The 25,186-nt window shown below is 51.3% G+C and overlaps 1 protein-coding gene across 6 annotated transcripts in view; it reads left to right on the top strand.

The window, feature by feature from the left end:
• PBX1 (PBX homeobox 1) overlaps window positions 1-25,186 on the top strand; it is a 133,400-nt gene that overhangs the window by 100,891 nt on the left and 7,323 nt on the right. For 5 of the 6 annotated variants that reach the window (XM_080407428.1, XM_080407433.1, XM_080407432.1 and 2 more), the window contains 6 exons: window positions 4,686-4,930; window positions 7,846-8,036; window positions 8,980-9,115; window positions 12,819-12,978; window positions 20,710-20,822; window positions 22,272-22,361. In XM_080407428.1, the coding sequence (XP_080263554.1) occupies window positions 4,686-4,930; window positions 7,846-8,036; window positions 8,980-9,115; window positions 12,819-12,978; window positions 20,710-20,822; window positions 22,272-22,361 (935 nt within the window). The remainder of the gene's footprint in view (window positions 1-4,685; window positions 4,931-7,845; window positions 8,037-8,979; window positions 9,116-12,818; window positions 12,979-20,709; window positions 20,823-22,271; window positions 22,362-25,186) is intronic. The other variant, XM_080407430.1, reaches the window with a different exon arrangement.

Genomic DNA, 25,186 nt, shown 5'->3' with positions numbered 1-25,186 from the left:
ATCATTGCAACCTGAATTGGCTTCGTGTCTTTCGCTTGTTGTCTTCTTCCAAGATGTCCCGATTGCATCCCTGAAGAGGCTGTTCCCACCTTGCCTTAGCCTCCTCTGGTGTCTTCTGCTTGGTCTTCTGCTTCCACCCCAGAAGTCCTGGCCAGCACCTAGCTGGGAATGGGTGTGCACGCATTCAGCAGCACCCAAGGGGAGACATGAGGATAAGAAATGGTGGAAATGCTGTACCACTGCAGCCTCCGTCCCCTTGTGAGTGGGTATATCCCATGCTGGGAGTCTGGCCAGGACAGGGCCCTGCTTCCCACGTCTCCTCAGCTTGAGGACAGTGATGGCAGTAGGATAAATTGACCTTTCTGGAAGAAAGGTAGAGCCTGGAGGTCTGAGCATCCTTTTTTGTTGTGACTGCTGAGCTACAGTCTCCTGCTAAGCTGCTGCCATCACCCCCGTCACGTTTGATTGCCTTCATGATGTCATGCTGCCTCTGTTGCCCACGCACCTCTCTGATCTGGAGCGTTTGGAAGGGGTGGAGAGCAAAGAGTTGCTAAGCTGAAACATTTTGGGGTAGCCTTGGAGAAGAGAGGTGGCTGTGTGCTTGCCTGCTGTGCTGAGCTGGCTTCTCAGGTCCCTTTGGAAAAATGCTCCCAGGAAAATGGAGTAAGTAAGGGAGCGGATGGTGGTGTGGAGGACCGGGAGTCTGATACCTACCTCTGGATTTCTTAGGTGTCTTCACAGCTCCAGGCCATCCTCAGGGCACAGTCTGTTCTGAAGGTGTATGCTAGCACCGTGTCTGGCAAGGGCTGTGTCTCCTGGCCCTTGTCCCCCCCGGCTGTACATCAGGCTGGTGGCTGCCCCAGCACGTGGGGACAACGGACACAGATACTGTGGTGTGGGGTGCTGGCTGCCCATCTTACGGGAGCATGGAGCTGGTTTCTCTGCAGGTGCTTCCCCAGGTTGGTGGGGAGCATCTTGGAGCATGTGAAAGCTTTGGAGACTCAATGCAGTTTCCATTCCATGTCCCTAAATTGTGGGGCGGGCAAGGAGCCAGGGAGCTGTTTTCAGCTTGATCTTCTTGCCTGATTCTCTGAGGCCAGTCCTGCCACCGCCTCCCCATGTCCTGCCCCACAGCCATGCCACCGAGCCAGCCCAGGCCTGAGACTTGCACAATGTCCCCTGCATACTGTGGCTGTGGTACCTTCCTCGAGAGGGTGAAGGAGCGAGAGTGTGAGCTGGGAGCCATTTCCCGGTTGCTGGGATGGGCCCCTGTGACCCTGGTGGTATCCATGACCAGACCACAGGCTGGCGGCTCGGTGGTCCGCTGCTGGTGATGGTGACCCTGCCGACAGCCGTGCTCCTTGGTTCCCCTCCCATGGTCAACCCAGCAGCGTTTGCAGTGGTGCAGGAGGGGACAAGGCACATGGCTTGGCTTTGCTTTTAAAATACATCCGTAGGAAAAAAAATAATATATATCTCTCTATCTTTGCATGTGTGCATCTATATGTTTATCTATAAAAACGCATTTTGGGGCAGTGGGGGACCTCGGCGAGGGCTGAGCACCCTCTAGCGACATTTGCTGCGGCTCCAGGAGCTGCCGAGCCAGCAGGAAAGCGGCCAAGGACAGAAAGTCTCGCATGAATTTTCCTCCCCCCGGCTGCCAGCCGCTATCTTTCTTTTTGTTCTTCCTTTTTTTCCTTTTCTTCCCCCCTCTCCTCCATCAGGAGCAGCAAATGGTGGGTCCTGGGGATGCCAGTGCAGGGGCGGGAGCATGCCTGCAGCCCCTCGGCTCCGGCTCGCTGCCGGACCGCTGAGGATCATTCTGCTTAATTTATTTTATTTTAATTTGGTGGGAAAGCCAGCAGCCTGGGGAGAGCGGGGGCCTTTCACGATCGGCCACCCAGGCCCTGCGGGTCGGGTGTAGCGGCTCACCCCGCGCCCCCCCGGCTGGCAGAGCAGGGGTCGCATCCTGCCACAGGGGGTATTTGGGAGGGTCAGTGCTGCTGGGGAGCCCAGCACCCCGGGCATTCTGGCGGGAGGTGCGTTGGAGCTGGGGACGGCACCGGGAAGATAAAAAAGGAGCTTTTAAATAATCATTTTGTCTTCTCCTCAGCTGAGCACAGCCTTCCAGGGATAAATAGGCAGCATCAGTTCTGCTTAGACACATTGGCCTTTCCATTTATTTACTGCCCAGCGTTACTGGGAGCCAGCACCCCAACCCAGACCATCCCCAATGGTCCCCAGCCGGGCTGGGGTCTCTGCTGCGGGGACATGTGCCGGGGGGGCTCTGGGTGCACACCCCCACGGGTACTGGTCTGTGTGTGTTGCTCGGTAATAAAGCTCAGGGGTTATACAGTGCTTTTCATCAGGAAGCAGCTCTCTAAACATAAACTAATTAATCACTCATGCCTACCTGTCAGGTCAATGATTCCTGAGATTTTTAATCTAAAAATATTTCCCTTTTGAAATACAGATGCACCTGTTTGGGCGATTCCGCTTTTGATTTGTTTATTTGGGGGTTTTTGTTTGATTGTTGGGGTTTTTTTAAATCTGTGTTGCTTTCCATTTATATTTGGGCTTTTGATGTGCTTTAATGTAGCAAATTTTTTCTTTTTTCTTTTTTCTTTTTTTTTTTTGTCCTGGAATAATAGGAATTTATTCTCTCTTTTTTTTTTTTTTTTTTTTTTTTCCATAGCAAGTTTATGTCCTCCCTGTAGCCCGGCCCCTTTCCTCTTCTTCTTTTAAGGAATTTGGCTATTTTTATCTCTTGTTTCAGTTTGCAGTCCGAAGACCCCAAACCATTTTCTTGATGAAAGCTGACCTCTCCTCTCGGATTTATTCATCGGCAAAGCGTGTAGCTGGGTGCTGGCGGTGGGGGGAGATGCTGGTCCTGTCTCCTCAGGGCTCGGCAACTGGCACCCGGCTCCAGATTTGGCACTCTGCCTCCATCCCTCTGTATAGAAATGATCCACCCTAGCCTGGAATTATTTATTATTAGCTCATCTTATTGGCATATTTACTGTTGTTGGGCTTTTTTCTGTCTTGCTTTCCTCCTGACCTTCCCACCTTTGTTGACAGCAAATGTTTTAATCACAGAAATGCCAGTAGATGCTAGAGTCCTGAAAGTTATTATTTCCATAGAGTTTGAGGCTTTTTAAAAAAGCTCTTTTTAGTGTTACCCAAACCTCAACAGGGCCTTTTAACTTTCATTTTATACTGATAATAGCTGTATCTTTAACTTATTTCAGAGTGAGGAAGACCATACTCGGTCTTTGCCCAGGTTTTTTAGCTGCCCTGGTTTTACTTTCCTTATTGCAAATTGATTTTAGACTTTTTTTGGGTTTTGTTTTTTAAATGACAGGGAAAATCACTTGCTCTTGTTTGTGCTGCAGATTCAGGGGGTCAAATTCATCTTGGTGTAAGTGGGCACAGCTTTATTAAAATCGCAGCGTTACCCAGCTCTGGATGTGCATGTGCGTGAGCGTGTGCTTGGAGGGTGTGTGTGCATGTTCACAAAGTGCGTTGAGCTCCTGTGCTGGACGAGATGAGGAAATACGATTGATTTCTCTTAGGAAATGCCTTTTTTGTTTGCTCACCAAGGATTTATTTTATTTATTTCGCAGCTGCGCACACCTGTGCTTGTGTGCATGCGGAAATCTCAGGTTATGCTTCTGTTTTCAAACACAGGCTGTGCAGGGATGCGTGGGGGACACGTGGGGGACTGCCATCCTTCAGACCTGGGACATCCCAAGCGGTCGGGATGCTCACATGTGTTTTTTCCAGGGAAGTCCTCGCAAGAAAAGGACTTCTACTCAAGCAGTAATTGGGGTGGAGAGTACAAAGAGGGGAAGAGAATCCTATCCTTGGAAACTTGCTCCAGGAGGATTCATTTATCTGTTCCCCTTTTCTTAGCATGGTTTACACTTCACTGGAACAACTGGATTCTAAAAAAAAAACACCACAACAAAGGTGTTTTCCGAAGAGTAAAATTATATTTCTTACCGGGTTTTTTTTGGTTTTTTTTTCCACTGCGTGGTTAAAAGCATGGCCTCACAAGCCCTCTCCATCTGCATTTAAAGATGGGGAAACTGAGGCACAGTCAGGCCTAGGCTCTGTGCGTCTTCCTCTGCTGTCTGGGGTTGAGGGCTGATGCAAATGGTGCAGGATCGGGCTGTAAATGACATGCTAGGTGACACAGGAGGACCCCTGGGTGAGCTGAGGTCTGGGCTAGAGACCTCCACCTTCCCATTCCGTGCTTGAGTCGGGATATGGTCCCTATCACTTCTGGCAGCAAGAACGGGTACATCTATTTTGGTTTTTGGCTGGTGTGGCTACCAGTTTTGCTGCGTATTCGAGCACAAAGCTTGGTTTTCTGGGTTAGCTCTGCAGTGAGCTCTCTGCCGGTTCTGCCCTACTTCTTCCCTGCGGGAAGGAGGGAGGAGGCCGGGAGGGGAGTGGGGAGCTGGAGTGGTCCCCGTCGCCGCTGCTGGGCTGGAGAGCCGAGGAGCTGCGCTTGGTGACAGGCGTTGGGGCACCAGGGTACAGACTGCCTGCTGGGGTACCCAGCAAGGAAGAAAAGCCCCGTTGGTGGGAACTGAGCATCCCCTTTGGCCGAGCATCCCCTTTCCCGAGTTAAGCCCTGGGCGCAACTCAAGGCTTTGCTCTCCCTTTTGTGTCTCCTGCAGTGCTGAGCATCCGGGGGGCGCAGGAAGAGGAGCCCACGGACCCCCAGCTGATGCGGTTAGACAACATGCTCCTGGCCGAGGGGGTAGCAGGCCCTGAAAAAGGAGGTGGCTCGGCTGCCGCTGCTGCTGCTGCTGCTGCCTCGGGAGGAGCCGGCTCGGACAACTCGGTGGAGCACTCCGACTACAGAGCCAAACTCTCCCAGATCCGGCAGATCTACCACACGGAGCTGGAGAAGTACGAGCAGGTAACAGGCTCCTTCGCGGCGGAGGGCAGGGGTGTGCTGGTGGTGGTGGGATGGTGGGAGCAGGAGCCGGGGCAGGGGTGCTGGTGGTGGTGGGATGGTGGGAGCAGGAGCCGGAGCAGCCAGAAGTGCCGGCACGGTGGTGTGGATGTGCACAGCCTGGATCGCTACTGACATCTATTGTTAGGAGCACACAGGCAAATGCAAACTGTTGCTTGATATTGGAGTGAAAACATGCTTTTTTAGGGTTGGGAGGGTTGGGTGGTTGTGCTGGGATGTGGCACGAGAATAGGCTCGGCACCGGTTGCCCCTTTGATTTTAGCTTTTCACTCCGCCCCTAGTACCTTGCCAAAAATTGGCCCTGTGAAGGGGGTGTCCTCTTCAGGGTGCTGGCCTCGGCGCAGGCAGTTTTCCAAGCAAGGCTTGAATCAAAATCTTCCTTGAATATTTCTTCTGCTCAAAAGTTCTTTTTTTTTTAAAAAAAAAAAAAAAATTCTTGTGGAAAATTATTCTTAAAAAAACCCCAACTATTTGGGTCATGAATGCAGCTATTGGTAACACTGACAATTGCATGAAAAGCTTCACAGGCCAATGCTCAAAACTGGTTTCTTTCAAACGCTTCCAGATGTTTTGCAGACCTCTCTTTGCTGCTGCATGGCTTGCCTTGTGCTGAGTGTGGTTTCTACCCCAAGGTTGTGGTTTATGCAGTGCAAGCGAGGAAGCATCCCTCCTTTTTGGGTGCAGGACAGGCTCCGCGGCCAAGGGCCAGGCAGGGTTCCAGGTCTGGTTTAACGCCATCTCTGCCGATGTGACAGGGCTATGAGCGGCCACTGGGGCCGGGGGCTGTATGGGCGAACCAGCCCAGCCCCCATTTTACCTGGCTGACTGGGTGCATGGTGGCACTGGAAGATCTCATCCTTCAGGAGCCGCGTTGCCAAGCTGAGGCTCCTGGTTGCCATCTTCAGACCTACACGCCTGGGTTGGAGCTGGAGTCAGTGTGGCCAGGCCAGACAGGGCTCTGGTGTTGGAGAAGCCAAGTGTGGTCACACCATGGAAGGCATTTTGGCAGAGCATTAAGAGGAGGAGGCAGTGGCAGGGCTCAGGGAGCAGGCTGGGGGTAAGTTGGATGACCTTTGGTGGCTGTCACAGCCTTGCTGCCACTCCCTCGAGGCACGGAGACAGGGTGGTGCGGTGTGAGGGAGCCTCAGACATCTCATGTGGGTAGGAGTGGAGAGCACGTCAGGGCTCATCTTTCAGCCTCCAGGCTGAAGGAGAGAGAGACCCTCTGTCCTCTGCCACCCGGGTCCAAGGAGAGACCCTTGGCACAGCCAAGGACAGGCTTCAGGGAAGGACCTTCTGCTCCTTCCTCCCCTTGGGCAGGAGGTTTGTTTCTTTGCATTTTTGATTTTGTCTCTGCATCAATTTTGCTCCCCAAAGGGGCACCCAAGTGGGAGAAGCCTTTACCCCAGCCCCATGGGGTGAGGTGGGCCACATCTTTCCTCCTCGCAGCCCACCGACAGGATTAGTTTTGCCACTGAGTTCCTTTGCAGCTGGCTGTGCCGGTCCACGTCTCTGGTATCATCACCCGCAGCCCTGCAAAGCCAGGGTTCAGGGCCACCGAACCTCCGTCCCCCTCCCCAGTCCCACAGTTGGTGGCTGGGGGAGCTCAGCGCCTGGTGTCTCACAGCGTCTGCCTGCTGCTGTGACAGCACAGCGCTCGTCGGCAATTTTGCCTTTAATGCTTTTTATTTCATGCCAAGAGGAGATGAGCTGAAATTGCTCGGGCATCTGGGAGCAGAGGCGGCCGGCTGAGAGCTTTCTTAGCTGGCGCTCACCCCGGGAGATGGGAGCTGTCAGCTGGCGCTGGTGACGGGCAATTGGAGGGGCTCTGCTGGCCTCGGGGATGTCTCCTTGTTGGGTCTGAGCTGCGGGTGGGAATTCAGCTTGGAAGGGTGGGGTGGGAGATAGTAAGTCAAGCCCATGTCGCCAGTCCACAAAAATCAGTGTTTCTTGCCCCTGCTTTTTTCCCCATCATGGAGTGGGAGCTGCGGATGCTGTCCCCAGAGCAGCTGCCTGTGTCCCAGCAGCACCGAAGGCGTCTCGAGCCATCGGTATCTGACTGTTGCTCTCAACCTGGTTTTCGGGGCTTGGTTCTGGGAATCAGAGGGTCCTGTCATGGGGGTGGAGAAGAGGGCGATGAAGTGGCCTTCATCCAGCCTCAAAATCCCTCCCTTGTCCCCCTGACTCCTCTTACTGCCCTATCCTCACAGCACAGCGTGGGGACAGCACGAGCGGCCAGGCAGTGCTGTGCCAGCAGCAAACTAATTGGGATGGTTACCTGGTTGTCCTTACTTGTCAGGGCTCCTGCCTCACTCGGGTTTTAATTATTATCGTTATTTCTGTCTTACCTGATGTGCTGAGGGCACGGAGCGGGGCCGCGTCTCTCTGGGAGCTGCTCCTATGAAGCACAAGGGGCTCTGCAGGATATGTGGTGCTGGGGTCCGGCTGGGGCAGTGGGAGGAGGGACAGTGGGTCAAAAGGTTCATGGTCCTCCTCATACATCTATACCTCCACCAGTCACATCCAGAAAAACAGTGGCTGGGACTTCTTCATGCTTAACTTGAGTCCTAAAGCTTCAGCTGCCCCAGCTCCATCCATGATTCCTGAGAGCGAAGAAATTGGCTCCTGCCTTTCTCAGCGTATTTTTGGGGAGTCTCTCAAGTTCTCTGCTTGGCAGACGAGAGAAATTTACATCTCCCTGGAGAGCCAGCACATTCTTGCTCTGGGTCTGCTCTAAAAGCCCCAGCCATTGAGGCCTCCACTTGCGTCTCCTTCCTTCAGCAGCGTTGCCTCCATCCTTGACGCCCTCGAATGACCTTCCGATCCTGGGGTTTCTTTTGCTTTTCTTGCCATCCCAGGCATGCAACGAATTCACCACCCATGTGATGAACCTGCTGCGTGAGCAGAGCCGGACCCGACCTATCTCGCCGAAGGAGATAGAGCGGATGGTGAGCATCATCCACCGCAAGTTCAGCTCCATCCAGATGCAGTTGAAGCAAAGCACGTGTGAAGCCGTAATGATCTTGCGCTCCCGATTTCTGGACGCACGGTGAGTTCACCCCACCAAACCTTTCTCCCCACATGCTGTGCAATGTTGTTCAGGCCTGGGAGAGCTGTTTTGAGGTTCTAGAGTGAATTCAGGTCCATCTGAGGGGCCATGCCTCTTGGTCTTGAGCCACAGAGGCTATTTACCTTCCTTATCCTTTAGCTGTCTGTGGCTCAGCAGGGTAGGGGACAGCAATTCAAGACATCCAGCCTTTGTCTCAGGGAGGCTCCCAGCTGTACCTTGAGAATTGCACATTCTGGTTTTTTCTGTGGCAGAAGGAAATTCTGTGGCTTGTTGCAGCAAACCTCTGTGGTGAAAATGGGCACTTCAGTTAGGGCTGAAAGCTAATCTGCCAGCCCGTCGTGCCCCCTCTAGGTTCCTGTTCTTTTCCTTCTGTTTCCGTTGTCCCAGATTATTGATCTGCTGCAGAATTCTTCCACTGCCCAAGCTGGTTACGTGCAGCCGGTGGCTTGGCCTGCAGTTTGGGACTGGGAGGAGAGGCAGCCACACCGGGGGTACGAGGAAAGAGGTAGCAGATGTAACGTGCAGCTGTAAATGGAACAGGCTTCCCCAAGGATATATCCAGCGCTGTTTTCTCAGCATGGAGCTTTGCAGAGTAGCAGTGATGGTTTTGGCCAGGGTAGCCAGGTGTTGGGAGTCACCTTCCCAGGTGGAGGAGCTGGGTGCCAACTTCAAGACTCTTCTGGGAGCTGGAGGATACAGTGACAATTTGCTTTGGAAGGTGCTGAGAGAGGAGTCACCAGCAAGGTGCAGATGAGAAGCTTCCAGGCCATGAATCTGTTGCACTCCATGCTCCCAGGAGCAGGGGAAGGAGGGAGAGAAGTGGGGGAAATCAGGGTATTTAAAATTGCATTCCTATTTCTGAATCCCTGGCACTGATTCCCTTTCCTTTTCCTTCTATTTCCCCCTCTTTCTTCATGCCAAGGCGGAAGAGACGAAACTTCAACAAGCAGGCCACGGAAATCCTGAATGAGTATTTCTATTCCCATCTCAGCAACCCTTACCCCAGTGAGGAAGCCAAAGAAGAGCTAGCCAAGAAATGTGGCATCACAGTCTCACAGGTGAGAGAGCTCAGAAATGCAGCAAAGATGGCTCCTAATGGGAAACCTTGGCGCGGCGAAGGGCACCCTGGACCACGGTCAAGTCAGTCATGGTGCGGTGTTGAGCATTTAATTACTAAATGAGTGTAGCGCAAGTTAGCGTTAAGTGGATGGGAGAGCAGATGGCAGACTTGCAGACTGAAGGCATGGATGGAAAAGGAGACTTTGGGAGAGGGTTTAGAAGGGATGAAGACTTCATAGAGTGATGGTTGTGTGTGCAGCCAGAGCGTTAACAGTGCAGAATGTGGTGTGAGACCCACAGAGGCAAAGTCTTCTCCTCAAGGAAACAGTGCTGAGCTGGCTTGCAAGAAGAGCTTCTTTGTGATGGAAGTCCATCAAGCCAAGGGGTGCGAAGGGAGTAGGAAGAGTTGCGCAGATTTTGCTTGGTGAGGTAGAACGGACAAGATCCCGGTGGGAAGGGTTTGGGTCAGATAGGGTAACGGTTATAGTTTGTGCTCAAGGAGAGTGGGCTTTCTCAGGGTGATGGCTCTTTGTCATTGCTCTTGTGCTGCGGAACACGACATCTCCCTGACTTGCTTGTTCCTCAAAGAAAGGTGGTCAAGAAAAAATCGAATTATTTCCATACATTCAAGGCAGCCACATAGTTTCTGGAGTCTGTAGGTTTGACCTGGGAGCTGCTGGGGTTTGTGAGGAGTGTAGTCAGTCCTTGAAGTGTTCAGCTGTACATTGCTCGGGCCTGCCCTTCTTTATTTCCTCTCATTTTGGAGCAAGCTGTGTGATTGAAAGCCAATCTATACAGCCTCTGGTAGGCTTGTCCTCATGTGAGCTTAGCACTCCCTCTAGGCTCCCATCGCGTTCCCCATCTTGGGCTGCTTCCCAGCCCCAGGCACATGCCTGTTCGTCGCTTGAGTAAACTGAAGACAGCAGTAGCATCTGGTGTCCTTGTGAGAGCGTGTCTGCCTTCAGCAGGAGCAACAGGATCCAAGGGTAGGTGTCGTCACCGTGTTGAACGCCTGCTGAGTGATTCCAGTTGCATCCCCTGGGTCAGAAGACCCAAACGTTGATTCTGCCCAGAGTTACCTACGAGAGATAGCACATATTGGCTGAAGTAAAACTACAGCTGTCCTGATGCTTCCCCTCTCACTTATTTAATTCATCTGTTCACACTTACAACTTTTCTCTCGCAAAAAGAAAATGCCCAGGAGAAATCCTACACTTTTTTTTGTTCGTGCTGTATCGTAGTTTTTGATCAAGCTGTATCAAGGCTGCTTTGTGCCTGTCTCCAGGATCTCCCACCCTTCTTCATCCAAAGAAGGTAGAAAAACACACATCCAGGTCTCTGTTTCTGCAGAGGTGGGAACATGGGACAGCATGAATCTGTGCAAGTCATGAGCAGAGCTGATCTGAACTCAGAAGGCTGACCAGGGTAGGTCGGTTCTTTGCTTCACAAGTTTTAAGATGGAGATTGATTGTGGTGGCCGTTTATCCTGACTTCCTTCGCTGTGGCGCTCAGAGTTCACCCACCGACTCCAGCATTTGAAGCCAGAAGAGCTGTTGTAGAGAGATGGCCAAGTGGGAAGATCACAAAGGAGCACGGTGTCATTAATGAGAAAGCTGGACCGAGTGAAATGGAGGTCCTTGCAAACAGCACCTGCTCCTGGTGCCGTTGAAATGTGTGCTCCCAGATCTAGGTTGGGTGCTGTTCTGAGTCTCTGCAGGTTGTATTTTCTTTTCCCTGCTCTGCAGCAGCACAGGATTGGGTACCTGCAGTTCAGCAGCAAATAAATTGGTGGATGAAGTGACTCCTGTGTAGAAGCTGCTGAACGCTCTAGGAGCACTGCAGATAGAAAGCATCACAGGAATAAAAACATAGAGGTTTCAGTTATCGGCACCCAAGCCAAAACAATTGTTTCCCTAAGATGAGGAAAAAATCATAAGCTTCCCAGGATGAGCCTCCAGTATTGTCTTTTGTCTTCTGTGTCTTGGTGCTTGGACAGTCCATTTGGAAGGGGGAGCACTGATGTAAGCACAAAGGGAGAATGTCCTTGGAGTCCCACCAAAGAGGTTGAGCTGCTAGCTCAAGGTTGAGCTCCAAGCAGTCCTCGGAGCGCTGGAGAGTTGCAGTGTCCTCTGGCGTTTGCCCATACTCTTCATCCTGATGAGATTTCTCAAATGAGGTTAGTAGCGGCTGGAAGTTGTCTTCTGCTTAGAGACCTGCCTGTGAGAAGACGTTCCTGATTCTCTGTGTTCGTGTTGTTGAAGAAGCAGCTGAGAGCTACTTCCCAAACTGTAGGTTGAATTTTCCCATGTCTCCTCTGAAATTGTTTAGTGCAACATAGTGTCCACAAGTGAACAGGATTACCGTCCACAGAGTACTGAGCAGGATTTGGGGAACGCTGGGCTCGTGGTGCTTTGGGAGGTACCCTGCCATTTTCCCTGGGAAGCAGTTCTGGCCAGGTACCACAGCCTGGTTTCACAGACTTTGAAGTTATGCTATCACTGTGCTGAACCTCTGACATACATACTTCAGGGTATTTATCCAGACACCTTGTCCAAAGTTGTCCAAGCGACCTTTCTGTCAAGCATTCATACTACTGATCCCAGGATATCAGCCTGACAGTCTGCAAGGGCCACTGCTCAGACATCCCCTTTGAGTTTTCTGAGGTTCATCCATTGTGCTGCTGCAGACGCAGGGAAACGGCTTTTGCCAGGACTGGCATGAGCAGAGCGGCACCACTTCGTTCTGCCTTCAGGTCTGGGCCATCATTTTCAGCCACCCTCATGACTTGTGAAGAATTTCATCCTGCTTCTTTACATTTGTTTAAAATAAACCCACTAGCCCTATTCAGCACGCACTTCTAGTCACTTAGGCACATCAGGCCCATACCAGTCTCCGGGCAAACACGATGGAAACATCTCCTGCCTCTTGCCAAGGGACACACTTGTTCCCTGGGACCAAAGTTAGGCCATAGGACAAGCCCTGTGCTCCCTCTCCAGCCTTCCCCTGAAGCTCCTGGGTTAGGTAGTGGCTCACACTAAACCGTACAAGCCGAGTTCAGCTGGAGGAAGAGCATCCACTTCTGACCTTTTGCACTGATTTCACGCAGATGGATCAAAAGCAGAGCTTCAGTGATCCCAAGGCAATTTTGTGTGTCAGCCGAGCCCGAGGAAGTTTGTTGGGTGTTCTTCCTGAAAGCCACAGCTGGCTTCTCCAAAGGGAGCAGAAGGGGCACCTGGGAGTCAGGAGATCCACCCCTGTCAAAGGGCTTCTGAGGAGGAGGCAAATAAAAAGTTCCAAAATGACACATACCTATTTTCAGATCGTGCAATTTCAGGGTCATTTGATTTTCTCAGTTCTTTTTTAAACACGTCTGATGTTTTCATGGGGTGGGTCTGGCGGTTCCCGTGGAGCATCCCCTTAAGCTTAAGGGACATCTCATCCACAGAGGAACCATAGTGGACATCTCATCCATAGAGGAACCAGATACATCCGCGCAAACCCAGCGCTCCCAAGGTGGTCCCACCACCTTTCCTGGGCTTGGTGTCACTCACGTGGGTAGAAAGTGCTACCTTCGGCGTCTAGGAGAATGGGGGGGGAAAGGAATATGTACTGCTTAACCTGAACTAATCCACCTTCCTCACCCAGCTGTGCTTGCCGGAGCCGAAACGTTAACGTCTTTGTCTTCTCTTAAACTCGCTCTAGGTATCAAACTGGTTTGGAAATAAGAGAATCCGGTACAAGAAGAACATAGGTAAATTTCAAGAGGAAGCCAATATTTATGCTGCCAAAACGGCTGTCACGGCTACCAATGTGTCAGCCCATGGAAGCCAGGCTAACTCACCCTCAACTCCCAATTCAGCTGGTTAGTTTTTGTGGTTTTTTTTTATTTTGGGTCATTAGTGTTCGTTTTTTTGTTAATTTCCCCTCCTCCCTCTAATCTCTCTCTTATTTCCTTCTTTTAGTTATTTCAGTTTTTGTTTTCTGGTTTTGGCTGGCTCACTTTTGTGGTTTTTAAAAAACAACAAAAAAGAGAGATGGGTTTGGTTTGGGGGGTTATTTTGATTGGGGGTACTTTATTTTCTTTGCTTTTTTCCCCTCTTTTTTTCTTTTCTCTCTTTTTTCTCTTCCCCTTCCCTGTTCTGTTTTTCGTTGGAAAAATGACGTGAACAGACCTTGTGACTGACGATGCCATGTTGGGGATTATATGTATGTATGGTGAACGCAAAACCAGAAAAAATTATCTGAAAAAAGCTGCTGGGATTGCTTGCACTTATGTGGGGGGAGAAAAAAGAAGTGATTAAAAAGTTGTTGCATAATGATTTTATTTCACTGGGGCTGAAAGCATGAGTGGCCCTAATGGATAAGCCCAGCATTTCTGGGATGTCCTAACTCATGCCATTTTGGGGGTTGTTTTGGGTAGATTTTTATCCTTTGATTTTCTTTCTGTTGTGGTTACCTTTGATTGCTTATATGACAGTGTCTGGATCACCTGCAAGAGTGTGCTCTGTGTGAATTTTATTTTCCGTTTGTGTCAACGTGATCCAGGGAAATCCATGGGTAGTTCCCTTCCCTTTCCCCCCTTCCTGCCCGTTTGCTGTGGTTTCCATTTGTTTGTTTTGAGGGTCAAAGGCACAGAGCACTTTGTCCAGATTTCAACTCCTCTGCTAGAGAACGATGCTTAGTTCATGCGTGGTGCCTGCCATGAGGGTGGCCGACCCAAAAACCATCCTAGGCTGCGCTCAGTTGGTTGTGCTCCACTCCCAAGAGCAATGGAAAATTGGGATTTGATTAAACGGAGGGGAAAACATTAACTTTGTGGGTGCCATGTACTTCGTTATCCACGTGAACATCTGCGTGCCTGTTTTTCTTTTTAGGGGTGGGAGGGAGAGTGGGAATGTGCCACGCTTGTGCCTTTGAGCTCAGTGTCTGCTCCTAGTACCCTTTCACTGGGGTGTGATGCTTGCTGTTACAGGTAGGCTACTAAGAGGAAAGAAACAGTGGGGGAGCAAAGGGGCTGGTGGGCAGCAGGAGAAGCTGGACATTAAGCAGACCACCAGTGGTACACCATGCAAATGCTGGTTTCTATCAGGACATGCTTCTATAGTGAGCACAACTCTGCCTGTGACAGATCAGAGGGATCAGACACCAGAAACACCCTCAGATTGGGAGGTTTTGAGTCGAAAGTGAAGAGCCAGGGGGCAAACAAGGGGAGAAAACAGCAGCATGTGTCTGGCTGATCGTCCAAACCAGCCCTCCAGCAGGAAGGCAAAGGCAGTCTGTTACCCACGAGCTGATGTGGTCAGGGGGGTTCATCACTCTGGGCTGGGGAGCTCGCCCACACCTTGCAGGGACTCACGTGGATGGCTTGCACAGAAGCGAGTTGTAGGTTTATGCAGCTGAGCAGTGGAGAGAAGTCCCTACACACAAGCCCCTTAATTTCCAGGGGACGTGTTACTTGCTAGGGGTCTGCCTCCCAGAGCAGGGATGCAGCTTTTGGTCAGAAATACTGCTGGAGGCATCTCTCCCACCTCCTCCTCACCCAGGGCTGCCTGCTCTGGCTCAGCTGAGGAGCTCAGAAGGCTCAGGTCGACAGTTTGCAGGGACAGATGGTTTGCAGGAATTTTGTTTGATTCTTTTCTTTTTGGTTTGTTTAAAAATGTCATCCTTTCCAAGCATCTCACTCAAAGTACCTGGTCAGGTGGGGTCTCTTGATGCTAACCCCCTCTGTAGAAAAGGCTGGAGGGTAGACAGCAGAATTGCATGCGTGGGGGGAAGTGCCTACTGCCTGTGATGCTGTCCTGCAGTCCGCATCAGCTTGGACCAAAGAGACACAGCTTTTCTTCTTTTCCTCTTTCTTCGACTGCTGTCAGATCCAGAGATCTGGAATAGCCAGGGAAGAGCTTCAGCTTGCTTAAATGGGTTTGGATCTGGCTTGCGTGTAGCAGAATAGGCATTTCCCCGGTGCCTGCCCAGCTAAATAGTGCTCTGGTGCAAAGCTGTTTCTTCGCCTTCCCCACAGGCAGTAACATGGCTGTTTCAAAGATAAATTGGCCAGTACCCTGCAGTAAACAGCTAAGATAATCCCTGGATAACACTATGCTTTCAAGGAAGGACAAACAGTCTTGTTATTAAGGGGTAAGACTTGAGCTCCTGGGTCCTCTTTCTGGCTCACTTGTCTGCGCTCCAGAAACATCGACCTCTTTTCACGTGCCTAATGTGGCGGCGGTGCTAAAGCAGCACATCGGTGCAAGGGGAGCTTGTGGGCCATGGAGATCCTCCTTCTGCTAGCAGCAAAGTGTTTCTAACGTGACCCAGATCCCACCACCCTCCCTGCATGCTGCAGCAGCGGCAGAGCAGCAGGGAGGCCCCACTGTCAGCACTGCAGTAGTCTGTAGGTCAGCTTGCAGAGTGGGTTTGGATGTCCTTGTAAGTCCTCTCCTGAGAAGACAGCTGGAAGGGCCTCAGGATTTTATCTCCTGCAGTGGCATTCCTGGTTGAGATCTCCCCAGCTGAACCATGCAGATGCAACAGTTCAGTCAAGCATCCCTGCATTGTTACACTGTGGGTCAAAGGCATGTCCCGAGGACATCTGGAGTTGTGTGACCTCCCCTGTTCAGGTTGTCCTGTAAGTGATAGCAGCAAGAAGCACACCTGTACATGCTAGGTCTGAAATACCTGTCTGTGAAAGATTTTGAGGATGATGTCAAGGTCCATAAGCCACCCAGATGTGCTGAGTTGCCATGGGGGATGAAGAAGTGATTGAAGAGGTGAAGGACTGAGACAGATGATGCCTGTCCTTTTACACCATGGACTTCTTTCTGTTTTCACATCATTGCTTGAGACTTCGGTGAGGAAGGAGTCTGAACAAAGGTAGGATTTGCTGGGAATTTGTAGGACCTTCTGGTTCAAATAAATTGTAGGGCATGTGGAAAGAAATAGAGCAGGCAGCGGACAGGTCACGAGATAGAAGTGGCCAGCAATGTGATCCCTGGAGGGCCATGATGTTGGAAGAGGAGGTGGAACTGGATGCAATGGGACCTGGGACAGGAGCTAAATTCATTTCTGCTGTGGCTACGCAAGCCCATCTGTTCTCTGCATTGATGCCCGTGTTACCGGAGATCGGTGAATGGCTACAGTCAGTCAGAGAGATTGGCCACACATTGACAAGGGCAAGGATTGCATCTGTCTAGCCATCTGGCACGTTCAAAGCAGGGTCCCCCGTCCTCAGTCACCCAGGCCTGAATGTCAAACACCTTTTCATCCTGAATACACACAGTTGGGCTTTATCAGCCAGATGTTCAAATAAGCTGAGATGTCTGGCTCATTTGGGCTAACAACTCCCCATCCTCACTTTGATTGCCTGGACAATCTCAGCACAGAAACCACATGGCAAATGAAAGCTATTTCATGTGGGCAGACCCTTTTGCCAACCAGAGTCCTCTAGGGCCGCACACAGGTGATGACATCGAGTGAAATCTTCCATGTAGAGCAGCCAAAATTGTCCTGAACTGTTATTTTCCTTCTCACTCCTTTGTTTTGTAAAAGTCTTTTTGCAAAGCTGCTGATGGAAAGGATCATGTTGTCGGCAAATGTACTTCAGCAGAGACCTGATTGCTGCAACTTCTCTGCCTTCATCCCTTTGTGGCAATCGCTTGTCAAGAGCACAGCACTGGAGGGGACCCTGCTGCAGCAGAGGCTGTTCTGGTCATGGTCACACTGTCTCCAGTGTTGAATGGCAAGTGAAAAAGAACGAAAGTTCTGTTGGGTTATCCCAGACTTGTAGACCTGCTATCAAACTTGGTGGCTTTGTCCAGCTGAGGAGCTACGTGGTCCATCAAGTTCTTCCCTCGGCTTTGGCCATGGTAGAAACACCAAAAAAAAGTTACAGGGAGAGTAAATTCTGTGCTGTCAATGCATATATGTCATTGCCATTGACTTCACACAAGAGTCTCGTATACATGGCCAAAGCCAGCTTAAGTGTTTCAGTGAGCTGGATCTCAGGCAGGTGGTGGCAGGTGGTATGAGGCAGGAGATGAGGATGGCTTGATTTCAGCTCCAATGAACACCATTACCATGCTTGTTTTTTCTTGATGCCATTTGATTTATCAGATACTTCAGAGAAAAGGACTTACTAGAGGTCCTGGAAAATTTGAGGTGGAAGTAGAGACTGTCACAATGTTAGAGAAGACATTAGAGAAGCTGGAGAAGAAACTTTCTGAAGGCTGGAGAAGTGGTACAAGAAATACCAACAGGCAAGCTTTTGAAATTTTTTTAATTGGGAGGCAAAACTGAAGTGGATTTTGCTCATCAGAAATGTTAGAGGTGGAAGAGATCTCTTTGGGGACATTGTTTTGATGTAGGCTTTCACCCAGTGGCAAGGTCTGATGCCATAGCGTGTTCAAACCTTTCCAGCACTCCTCCTGAAGCTGGTGATGACCCGAGAGAAACTCAGCACTACGGAATAGTGATGGTAGGGCTTGGGTTTGGTGAGATGTCTGGATGCTGAAGACAAACCACCGTTCCACAGTGCTACAAGTCATGAAAAGTGTTGTTTTTTCTGGTGGGTTTTTTTTTTGGCCTACACACAATAGCATCAAGGGACTTCTGTGCCAAGATCAGAGCCCTTTCCTCCTAGGTTCACAAGCTCAAAGGTGGTTGTTACCTCTCAGTTCTTAAGGAGCCCCAGGTCAAATTATGACCACTGAAGACCTTTGGTGTGTTCACAATGGAGCCTTTCGGAGGGACGGATTAAATATATGATGGAACCTTTTCTAGTGGAAGGATTTGACTTGTATTCCTGGATCTTGTCTCTGTGGAGGATACCAGAGTCTTAATTTTCAGAGCTCCTCACATTCCTGCCCCCTCTCCCACCCCAGTGGATCAGCCCCTCTTAGCCGTGTCTCTGAGACTTTGGGCCATCGTAATTTTCATCCGTGGCTAGTACATAGGGAGTGGAGTGCTGAAGCAGCAGAGGGCTCTCTGCAATTACGGCTCTGATACAAATGCATCCATACATGCGGGGCCATTGGTATGCGCATATTTATCTTTGCATCCACATCAGCGGCAAGACATATTTACCGTTTAGATATGCACATATATTGTAAAAATCCCCTGTGCCAATAGCAGTGTATATCTTGTAAGTGACATCTCCGGCGCTCCTCATGATTTCCAAGACACCGGCGCTCTTCAGAACTAGAGTTTGTGGCTGTTTGTTTATTTTTATTTCCTCCCTCCCGGTCTCAGTTTTACGGCCAGGTTTGTTAAGTTTCAATAAAATACCGGTTAAGTTTATGGCATTTTTATTTGTTATTATTGTTATAATTTTCTTTTGGTAGGGCAAGGTGGGATGAAATGTTGCTCTGCGGGGGGCAGAGCGATAGCAGTGCCCTGTCAGGTGCTCAGGGATTCCCGATTCCTCTTCCCGGCTCTGCCACTGATTATTTGTGTGATCTCGAAGGTTTCTGCTCACTTCAAAGGAACAGGAGGATACTCTCCTCTTCTTGTGAGCGGTCGCGGCAAAGTCCTTTGGTTCTCAGCTGTGTGGGAGTACAAAGTCACGTTACTGCCCTGTGCTTTTATGCCAGCAGTCAAAGCGATGATTCAGAAAACTGGGTAGGGAGCATCTTTGTGTGTGCAAAAAGGGCCCATCTTCCTGCTGAAAGCTGAGCCGTGTCGGGGTGGGCTATCCTCAGCCTGCCAGCTCGTTTTCCCAAGGTGGTGGGTGGGTTTTTTTTTTTGCCTTAGAAGTAGCGAGTAACCTGAGAGGTCGGGAAGTGACAGGAGCCCTTTGCCAGCTGAGCAGAGGAGATGGTTACAGCTGCCTTCTGACTAGTCCCAGTGCTTTTAGCAGCGCTGTGGGATTGCTCTCTGGAACAGGTTGGGCAGGGTTGACAGTGAGCACAGGCAACGAGCTATTCCTGGCTCTGCTCTTTTCAGGCACCGGTGGGAGGGTCCTGATGCAAGACTCGCTGTGCTCAAGATGAGTCTTCCTCTTGACTGTCTTGGGTGTTGTATCTAGCAGCGATGTTTCTGCTTTCCTTCAATTCTGAGAATTGCCACACCTGACAATAGAACCAGTTGCAAAGAGAAGCAGCAGATAGTTTAGTGAACGTGAAGTCTCCAGCATAGACCTCCCACCGGCTCCCTGATCTTACTTGGAGGTGGCTTCCTTCAGAGGAGCCTCCCTGGGCCACCACAGGGCAGAGCTGGGGTCTTTGCAGAACGTTTCTTCCCTCCCCAGCAAAGGGAAGGGGATTGCCAGGTGTTTCTCAGAGTGTACGCATGAGCCATAGTTGGGCAATTCCACCAGGACTGTGGTTGCCAGTCTTCCAAGTTGGAAGTGGCAGTGGAGATGATGAAAAGTGTATTTGGGGTTGGAGCTGAAAACGTAGCTGACCTGGGCCCCTGAAGTCTCTCCTTTCCAAGGCTAACGTCATGTGTATAACCAAACCTTGCACGTTGAGCTGTCTCACACTTAACGCGCTGATCTGCACGAGAAGTTCTGAAATAATCCCATAAAACCTTTTTATTTATTTTTAACCCCCTTCCCTCCTTCCCCGCCTTCCAGTTACACGAGGGGTTTGTTTCTCCTGTTCACTAGTTGAGGAGGTACTCGGATATCTCAAAGCTGGAAGCAGAAAACCTTGCTTCTGCAAAGGCGGGATTTTTTTTTTTCTTCTTTTAATTTGTGGGTTTTTTCTTCCTGATCCCACCCAGTTGTCTTCACCGTTATCATTTTTTAGCGTAACATGGGCAACTGGTGCATGCAGTGGGGAATTTGCTGACAGAGCTCGTTCTTCTGGGGCAGCTGGCCCAGGAGGGCTGTGACACCCTTGCCTTCTCTCATGGCCCCGCACGATGAAAGACACTTGCCACCGTGATGGGTCCTGCGAGTCTGGCTGAGGCACCTACACCTTTTTGCGAGTTCGGTGCGCTGTGGTTCCTACCAGTGGTGGGTTCCTGATGTCCCGAAGGCAAACCCCCCGCACCCCCCGCTCCCTGGCAGAGCTCCCGGTGGCTGGGTGGGAGCTCTGGCTGTGGAACTGGATGGTGTCTGGATGTGCTCGCCCTGCGGAGCGCAGTGTGGGGTAGACTTACCCAGCCCGCTCTGAGCTTCTCAGAGCCAGCAGCACTGTGGGCCTGGTCCCCCCTGCTGACAGGGCTTCCGCTCTCAATAGCGAGGCTCGCTTGGGTAATTCTGTTCTCCAGTGCAGTCTGCTGGGTGGACAGCTCCAAACCCCGAGATTTTTCAACGCTGCCTGAAGGATTTTGATGCCCTGAAGTGAAGGGGAAGGGCTGCCCGAGTCCTCCAGGCTGGGTTTTGTTTGTCTCGGTCGAAAGCATGAAGAATCCTTCCTCCAGCTGAGGAGCTGTTGAAGAATGTTCTTGGCATTGAGCTGTAACAACATGTGGCTTTGAATAACCTCAAGAGTGCATCCTTTTTTTTTGCTTGCTCTGTTCTTCATACTACTAACCTGACTGTGTGTTTTGTTTTTGTGGTTGCTTTGCATGTTGTTCCTTCCTCTTGGCTGAGAGTCATGGGGTGGATCTTTTTCCTTTCTGTGATTCAGGTGCCTCACTCTTTCCTTTCCAGGTTCTTCCAGTTCTTTTAACATGTCAAACTCTGGAGATTTGTTCATGAGCGTGCAGTCTCTCAATGGGGATTCTTACCAAGGGGCCCAGGTTGGAGCCAACGTGCAGTCACAGGTAGGGACCCATCCGATGTACTGCCAGTGAATGCATTAGTGTTGGAGGAGCCTTTGATTGTATTGGCACTTCTCCCTCCCGTCCGAAAAGAGCAAATCTCAACCAGCACAAATGAACCAACCAACACTTTAAAAAGGCAAACCAAACTGAAAAAAAAACCAACCAACCAACCAAAAAAAGCAACAGCAACAACCACCAAAAAAAATCAATCCAAAAGAAACCAAAACCAAACACCCGACCAAACCAACAACCATGGTCTTGAGGAGACTTGCCCACACTTTGTGAATGCATTTGGCTCTGGCTTGATAGTCGTACTAGGAGGAGAGGAGGTTTAGGAGAACAGGCACGAACTCAAACGAAAGCAGCTGAGGTTTAGGTTCTGCTTGCTTTATTCTTCCAAGGGAAGGGGCCAGATGTTTGGACTGGTGTCTCGTTTTACAAGGCTTCCACTTACTCCTTTGATGCCAAACCAGGTGTCTGCTGAAAGGCAAGAAATGTTCAAATACACAGCTAGATTTTTTTTTTATTATTTTTATTAAAAAGCCACCCTTTACCATCTCTCCACCCCCGCCAAAGCACAGGCACTCACACCACCCATGTACACAGCAGCAAGACAGAGCGAGGGAGCTTTGAGCAGCGTTACTGAAACGTCAACCCATGCTTTGGGCAAAAAGAAAGAAATTCAAATACCCAGGAACTCACTCAGATCTCCCACCTCCCATCCAATGTCCAGATGTGCCATGAGTCCACTCCCTGGCATCTAAGGCTCTGTACTGTGTTGAGAGAGACAGCCACTCTGACACTTCTGCATTGGGCAAGGAGAGCTCTCTAAAGCTGAGGTTGCTCCCCTCGCAGTGCTGGACGCAGAGCGAGCGTCTCATCCGTGGGCGACGGGACATGCTCGCCACGCATGCCGCTGCTGGGGCTGGGCTGGGGGAGTGGAGGGAGAGGAGCGGGATGCCCAGAGGAGAGCTGCTGGTGCCTTTGCCACGGTAGGTATATTTCCTTTCTGGGCCCTCCAAAACGAAGGTGCTCGGCCGACTCCGAGGATCTCCTTCCGCTGCCGTGACCTTCCCAGTGCGTGGGGCCGAAGGGTGGAAGGGGTAGGAATGTGGGTGGAGCAGTGGTGGAGCCGGCCACAGCGACGTGCTCCAGGACGTCCCACCCCACGCTTGCCACGCTCTAGACTGGGGACCAAGGAGAGCGTGACGGGGCTGCCGGGGCAGGCGGGGGGTGGTGAGGGAGGCTGGAGCAGTCCTCTGGCTCGGCTCTCGCTGCAAGACCAACTGCGGTTCTCTTTTACCCCTCTTTAAAGATATACCTTTATTTTTATTGCTGTTATTATTGGTACCGTTTGTTTTTGTCTTGCCAAAGATGAACCGAAGCGGCTTAGCCCACTAACATTTCGTTCACTCTAATTTGTGTCTTTGTTGTCGTTGGTCTGTTTAGGTGGATACCCTTCGCCATGTTATCAGCCAGACAGGAGGATACAGTGACGGACTCGCAGCAAGTCAGATGTATAGTCCGCAGGGCATCAGTGTAAGAAAAAAAAAAAAAAGGCTTGGGTTCTTGTTTTTTGGGCTTTTTTTTTTTTCCATTTTCATTTTTGTTCTCTCACTACCAATTATTTCAAAGCCATAGGGCTCAGAATGCCACTTAGTAGGACTTGTCTTTGCTTTTACGGTCACCTAGTTTATTGCTTCTGTATCGGTGATGCCAACGGCAGAGCTTTGCCCACAAAAAAAGTGGCGACCGGGCAGGCTTTGTGCAGGCAGCTGGCGTCTAGGACTGTCACAGCTGATCAGCGTTTGCCCGGCACCTGCGGCCACACGCGCTCGGCCGAGAGGAGCTGCTAAACAGGTGACACCTCGTGTAACCGCGGTGGGGAATGTCACCACAAACGCCCCGGTCCAGAGATGGCTCCACGTGGAGGCCAGTGGCACCATCCTGGAGCAACCATCTAAAAATAACCCATCCCTGCCTGGCCGGCATCCGAAAGCGCGGCGGCGATGGGGTTGGCAGCAATAACAATTGTAAATAAAAGGAGGAAAAAAAACCAACAAAGCCAACCAACATCAACCCAAGAAAACCTCGCCCAACCGGGCTGGGGGAGGATGCGAGGGGGAGGGCAGTCTCTGGAGCATCTTCTCCTTGTTCTTGGGTGTGCTGGCGGGTTCTGACTAGCATGAAAATTCGTAGCGACAAGCTGTGTCGCACAGGGGGAAATTGATCAGACACACACAAGGAGAACCCAGTGTAGATTCGGGACAGCAATCCAACTTCATTTCTCAGATCAATCGTCCGCCATCTCAGCGGTGGTGACAGCAAGCTGGGAGAAGAGAGCAGCCTGGAAAAGGAGGCTGTGAGCGCTGAGTGGGTGGTGGCAGTGGTGTCCGGGCTGGCACGGAGGAGGGGACGGCTAGCCCTGGATGTGGCTGGCTGCTGCTGTCCCCACCGAGGAGGCTGAAGGTTGAGGTGTGGTGGTCTTGGGCTGAGCAGGACGGTGATGGTCCTCCAGGTGGGATGGTGGTCCTGCAGCTGAGCACCCCAGTGGGGTGTACCATCCAGTCCCATCACCTTGGGACTCGTGCTTTTGTCACCTTGCGTGTGACCATCTTCAGGCCATCGGTGTGCCAGCGGCCACTGTGGTCACGGGGAGAGGGTGCGGGGAGAGAGGTGAGGCGGGACAGGGGGCTGCGCTCCCCTTTCCTGCGGGCGCCGGGGCTTAGTGGGCGGCTTGACGTCAGGAGGCAGAGGCAGGGAGGATTTGTGAAGTAATGTAATTGAACATGTGCAGATAATTATGTCTCATTACATAAGCCCGTTGCAAAAACGGCACTTGGAAATGCCACATGAAAGAGCCTATCGTTCCGCATTAATTTCTCCGTGCGCTGAATTTATTCCCTTTCTGGCTTTTTAATACTTGGAGAGTAAATGAATTGCAGGCTGATCATGATAAGAGATGATACTTTTGTATAAATTAAAATACCCCCAAGGAAAGAGGCTGAGCTGATTACAGTTGCAGTTGGCTTGGAAAATAACAGTGGGCTGGGTTAAGCCAAAATTTTGGGGGGAGGGTTGCTGCCGGGGATTATGAGGCAGGGAGGGGGCGATGGGGGAAGAGGAGAAGAAAGAGGTAGTGGAAACTCAAAAGCCAAATAGGACAAGGAGAGCTGGGCTGGCTGGTGTTTCTGGCTGTGGTAATGGGAGAACCAGTGTTACCATGAGTAGCACTGGGAATCGGTGAGCTGAGAGCGGCAGGGGCTCAGTAGTCCCCCCTGTGCTTCCCTAATGGGGATCTGGCGTGATGGCTCCTCAGGCTGGTTTTCCAGGAGGACAGATGCCCAATTTGGCCCGATTGGATGTTGTTCAGAGAGGGACAGAGTGGCAAGTGGGCAAAGGGACCACCTGGGTTTGGGGGTGATGCCTCATTTCCCCATAATGCTGTGGTGGGCATGGGGAGCAAGGCAGGGAGTCCAGAGCTGAGCAGATAGTTTAGGAAGCATCTTCTGGGTTGTCTGGATTGTCTGTCTGTTCCCAAATGTTTTCCTTCCCCCGTATCCTGGGCAGCATGCTCCTGCCTGTAGCTTTTATTGTCGATGTCTTCCCATGCAGCTAGGTCCCTTGATGGGTGCCAGTCTGTCTGCTCCTGAAAGTGTGGCTGCCCTCTGGGAAGCGTTGGTCCTGGGCAGGGTCTGGGCGAGCTGCTCGGGGTAGGCAGGGTGGCTGTCTCGTGGAAGGCAGGGCTTCCCTGCCTCTCCCCTGAACCCCTTAATGCCAAGGAAGGGCAGCGGGATGCAGAGGAAAGCTGCTAGTGACACAGAAAGCTGCCGTCTCTGCATCACCCGAGCATCCCCGTGAGCTGGAAGGAGATGAGCCGAAACCTAGTGAAGAGCCCTGTCACAACGATGTCTGCACGGGGCTGAGGTTAAGTCATCCCCGGAGCCCGTCAGGGCTGGGAAGTCAGCGGCAGGTTGCCCAGCTCCGCTGCTGCAAACCTTGGCAGGGTAGACAGCGCTCGGGGTTTGCCTTCCTTGATGGAGGATGAATTTTTAAATGTGTGTAAGTCGTGACAGCTGAGAGCAGGAATCTACCCGAAGCCTGGTTCCCTCCATGGCTCTGCTGCTCAACGGCTGACAGACCGCTCCGCGGGGCGAAAAGGGCTGGAGTCAGTTCTGCATCGTTAGCAGGATAATGGGCGATGTCCCAGCCATTGTGATCTCTGTGACCCACAGTGATGGCTGAGGCAGAGTGAGAGCAGCCGCCTTCTCCTCCACAGGTGGAAACGGCGTCAGGCAGCACCGGTCCCGGCAAGGGACGGGGATGCTCCTGGGTATGGAGGGGTGGTAGAGGCAGGAGCTGTC

This window comes from Falco punctatus, assembly GCF_963210335.1.
Source record: "Falco punctatus genome assembly, chromosome: 11".
NCBI classification, from domain to species: Eukaryota; Metazoa; Chordata; class Aves; order Falconiformes; family Falconidae; genus Falco; species Falco punctatus.
This window is presented reverse-complemented; position numbering and strand designations above follow the sequence as displayed.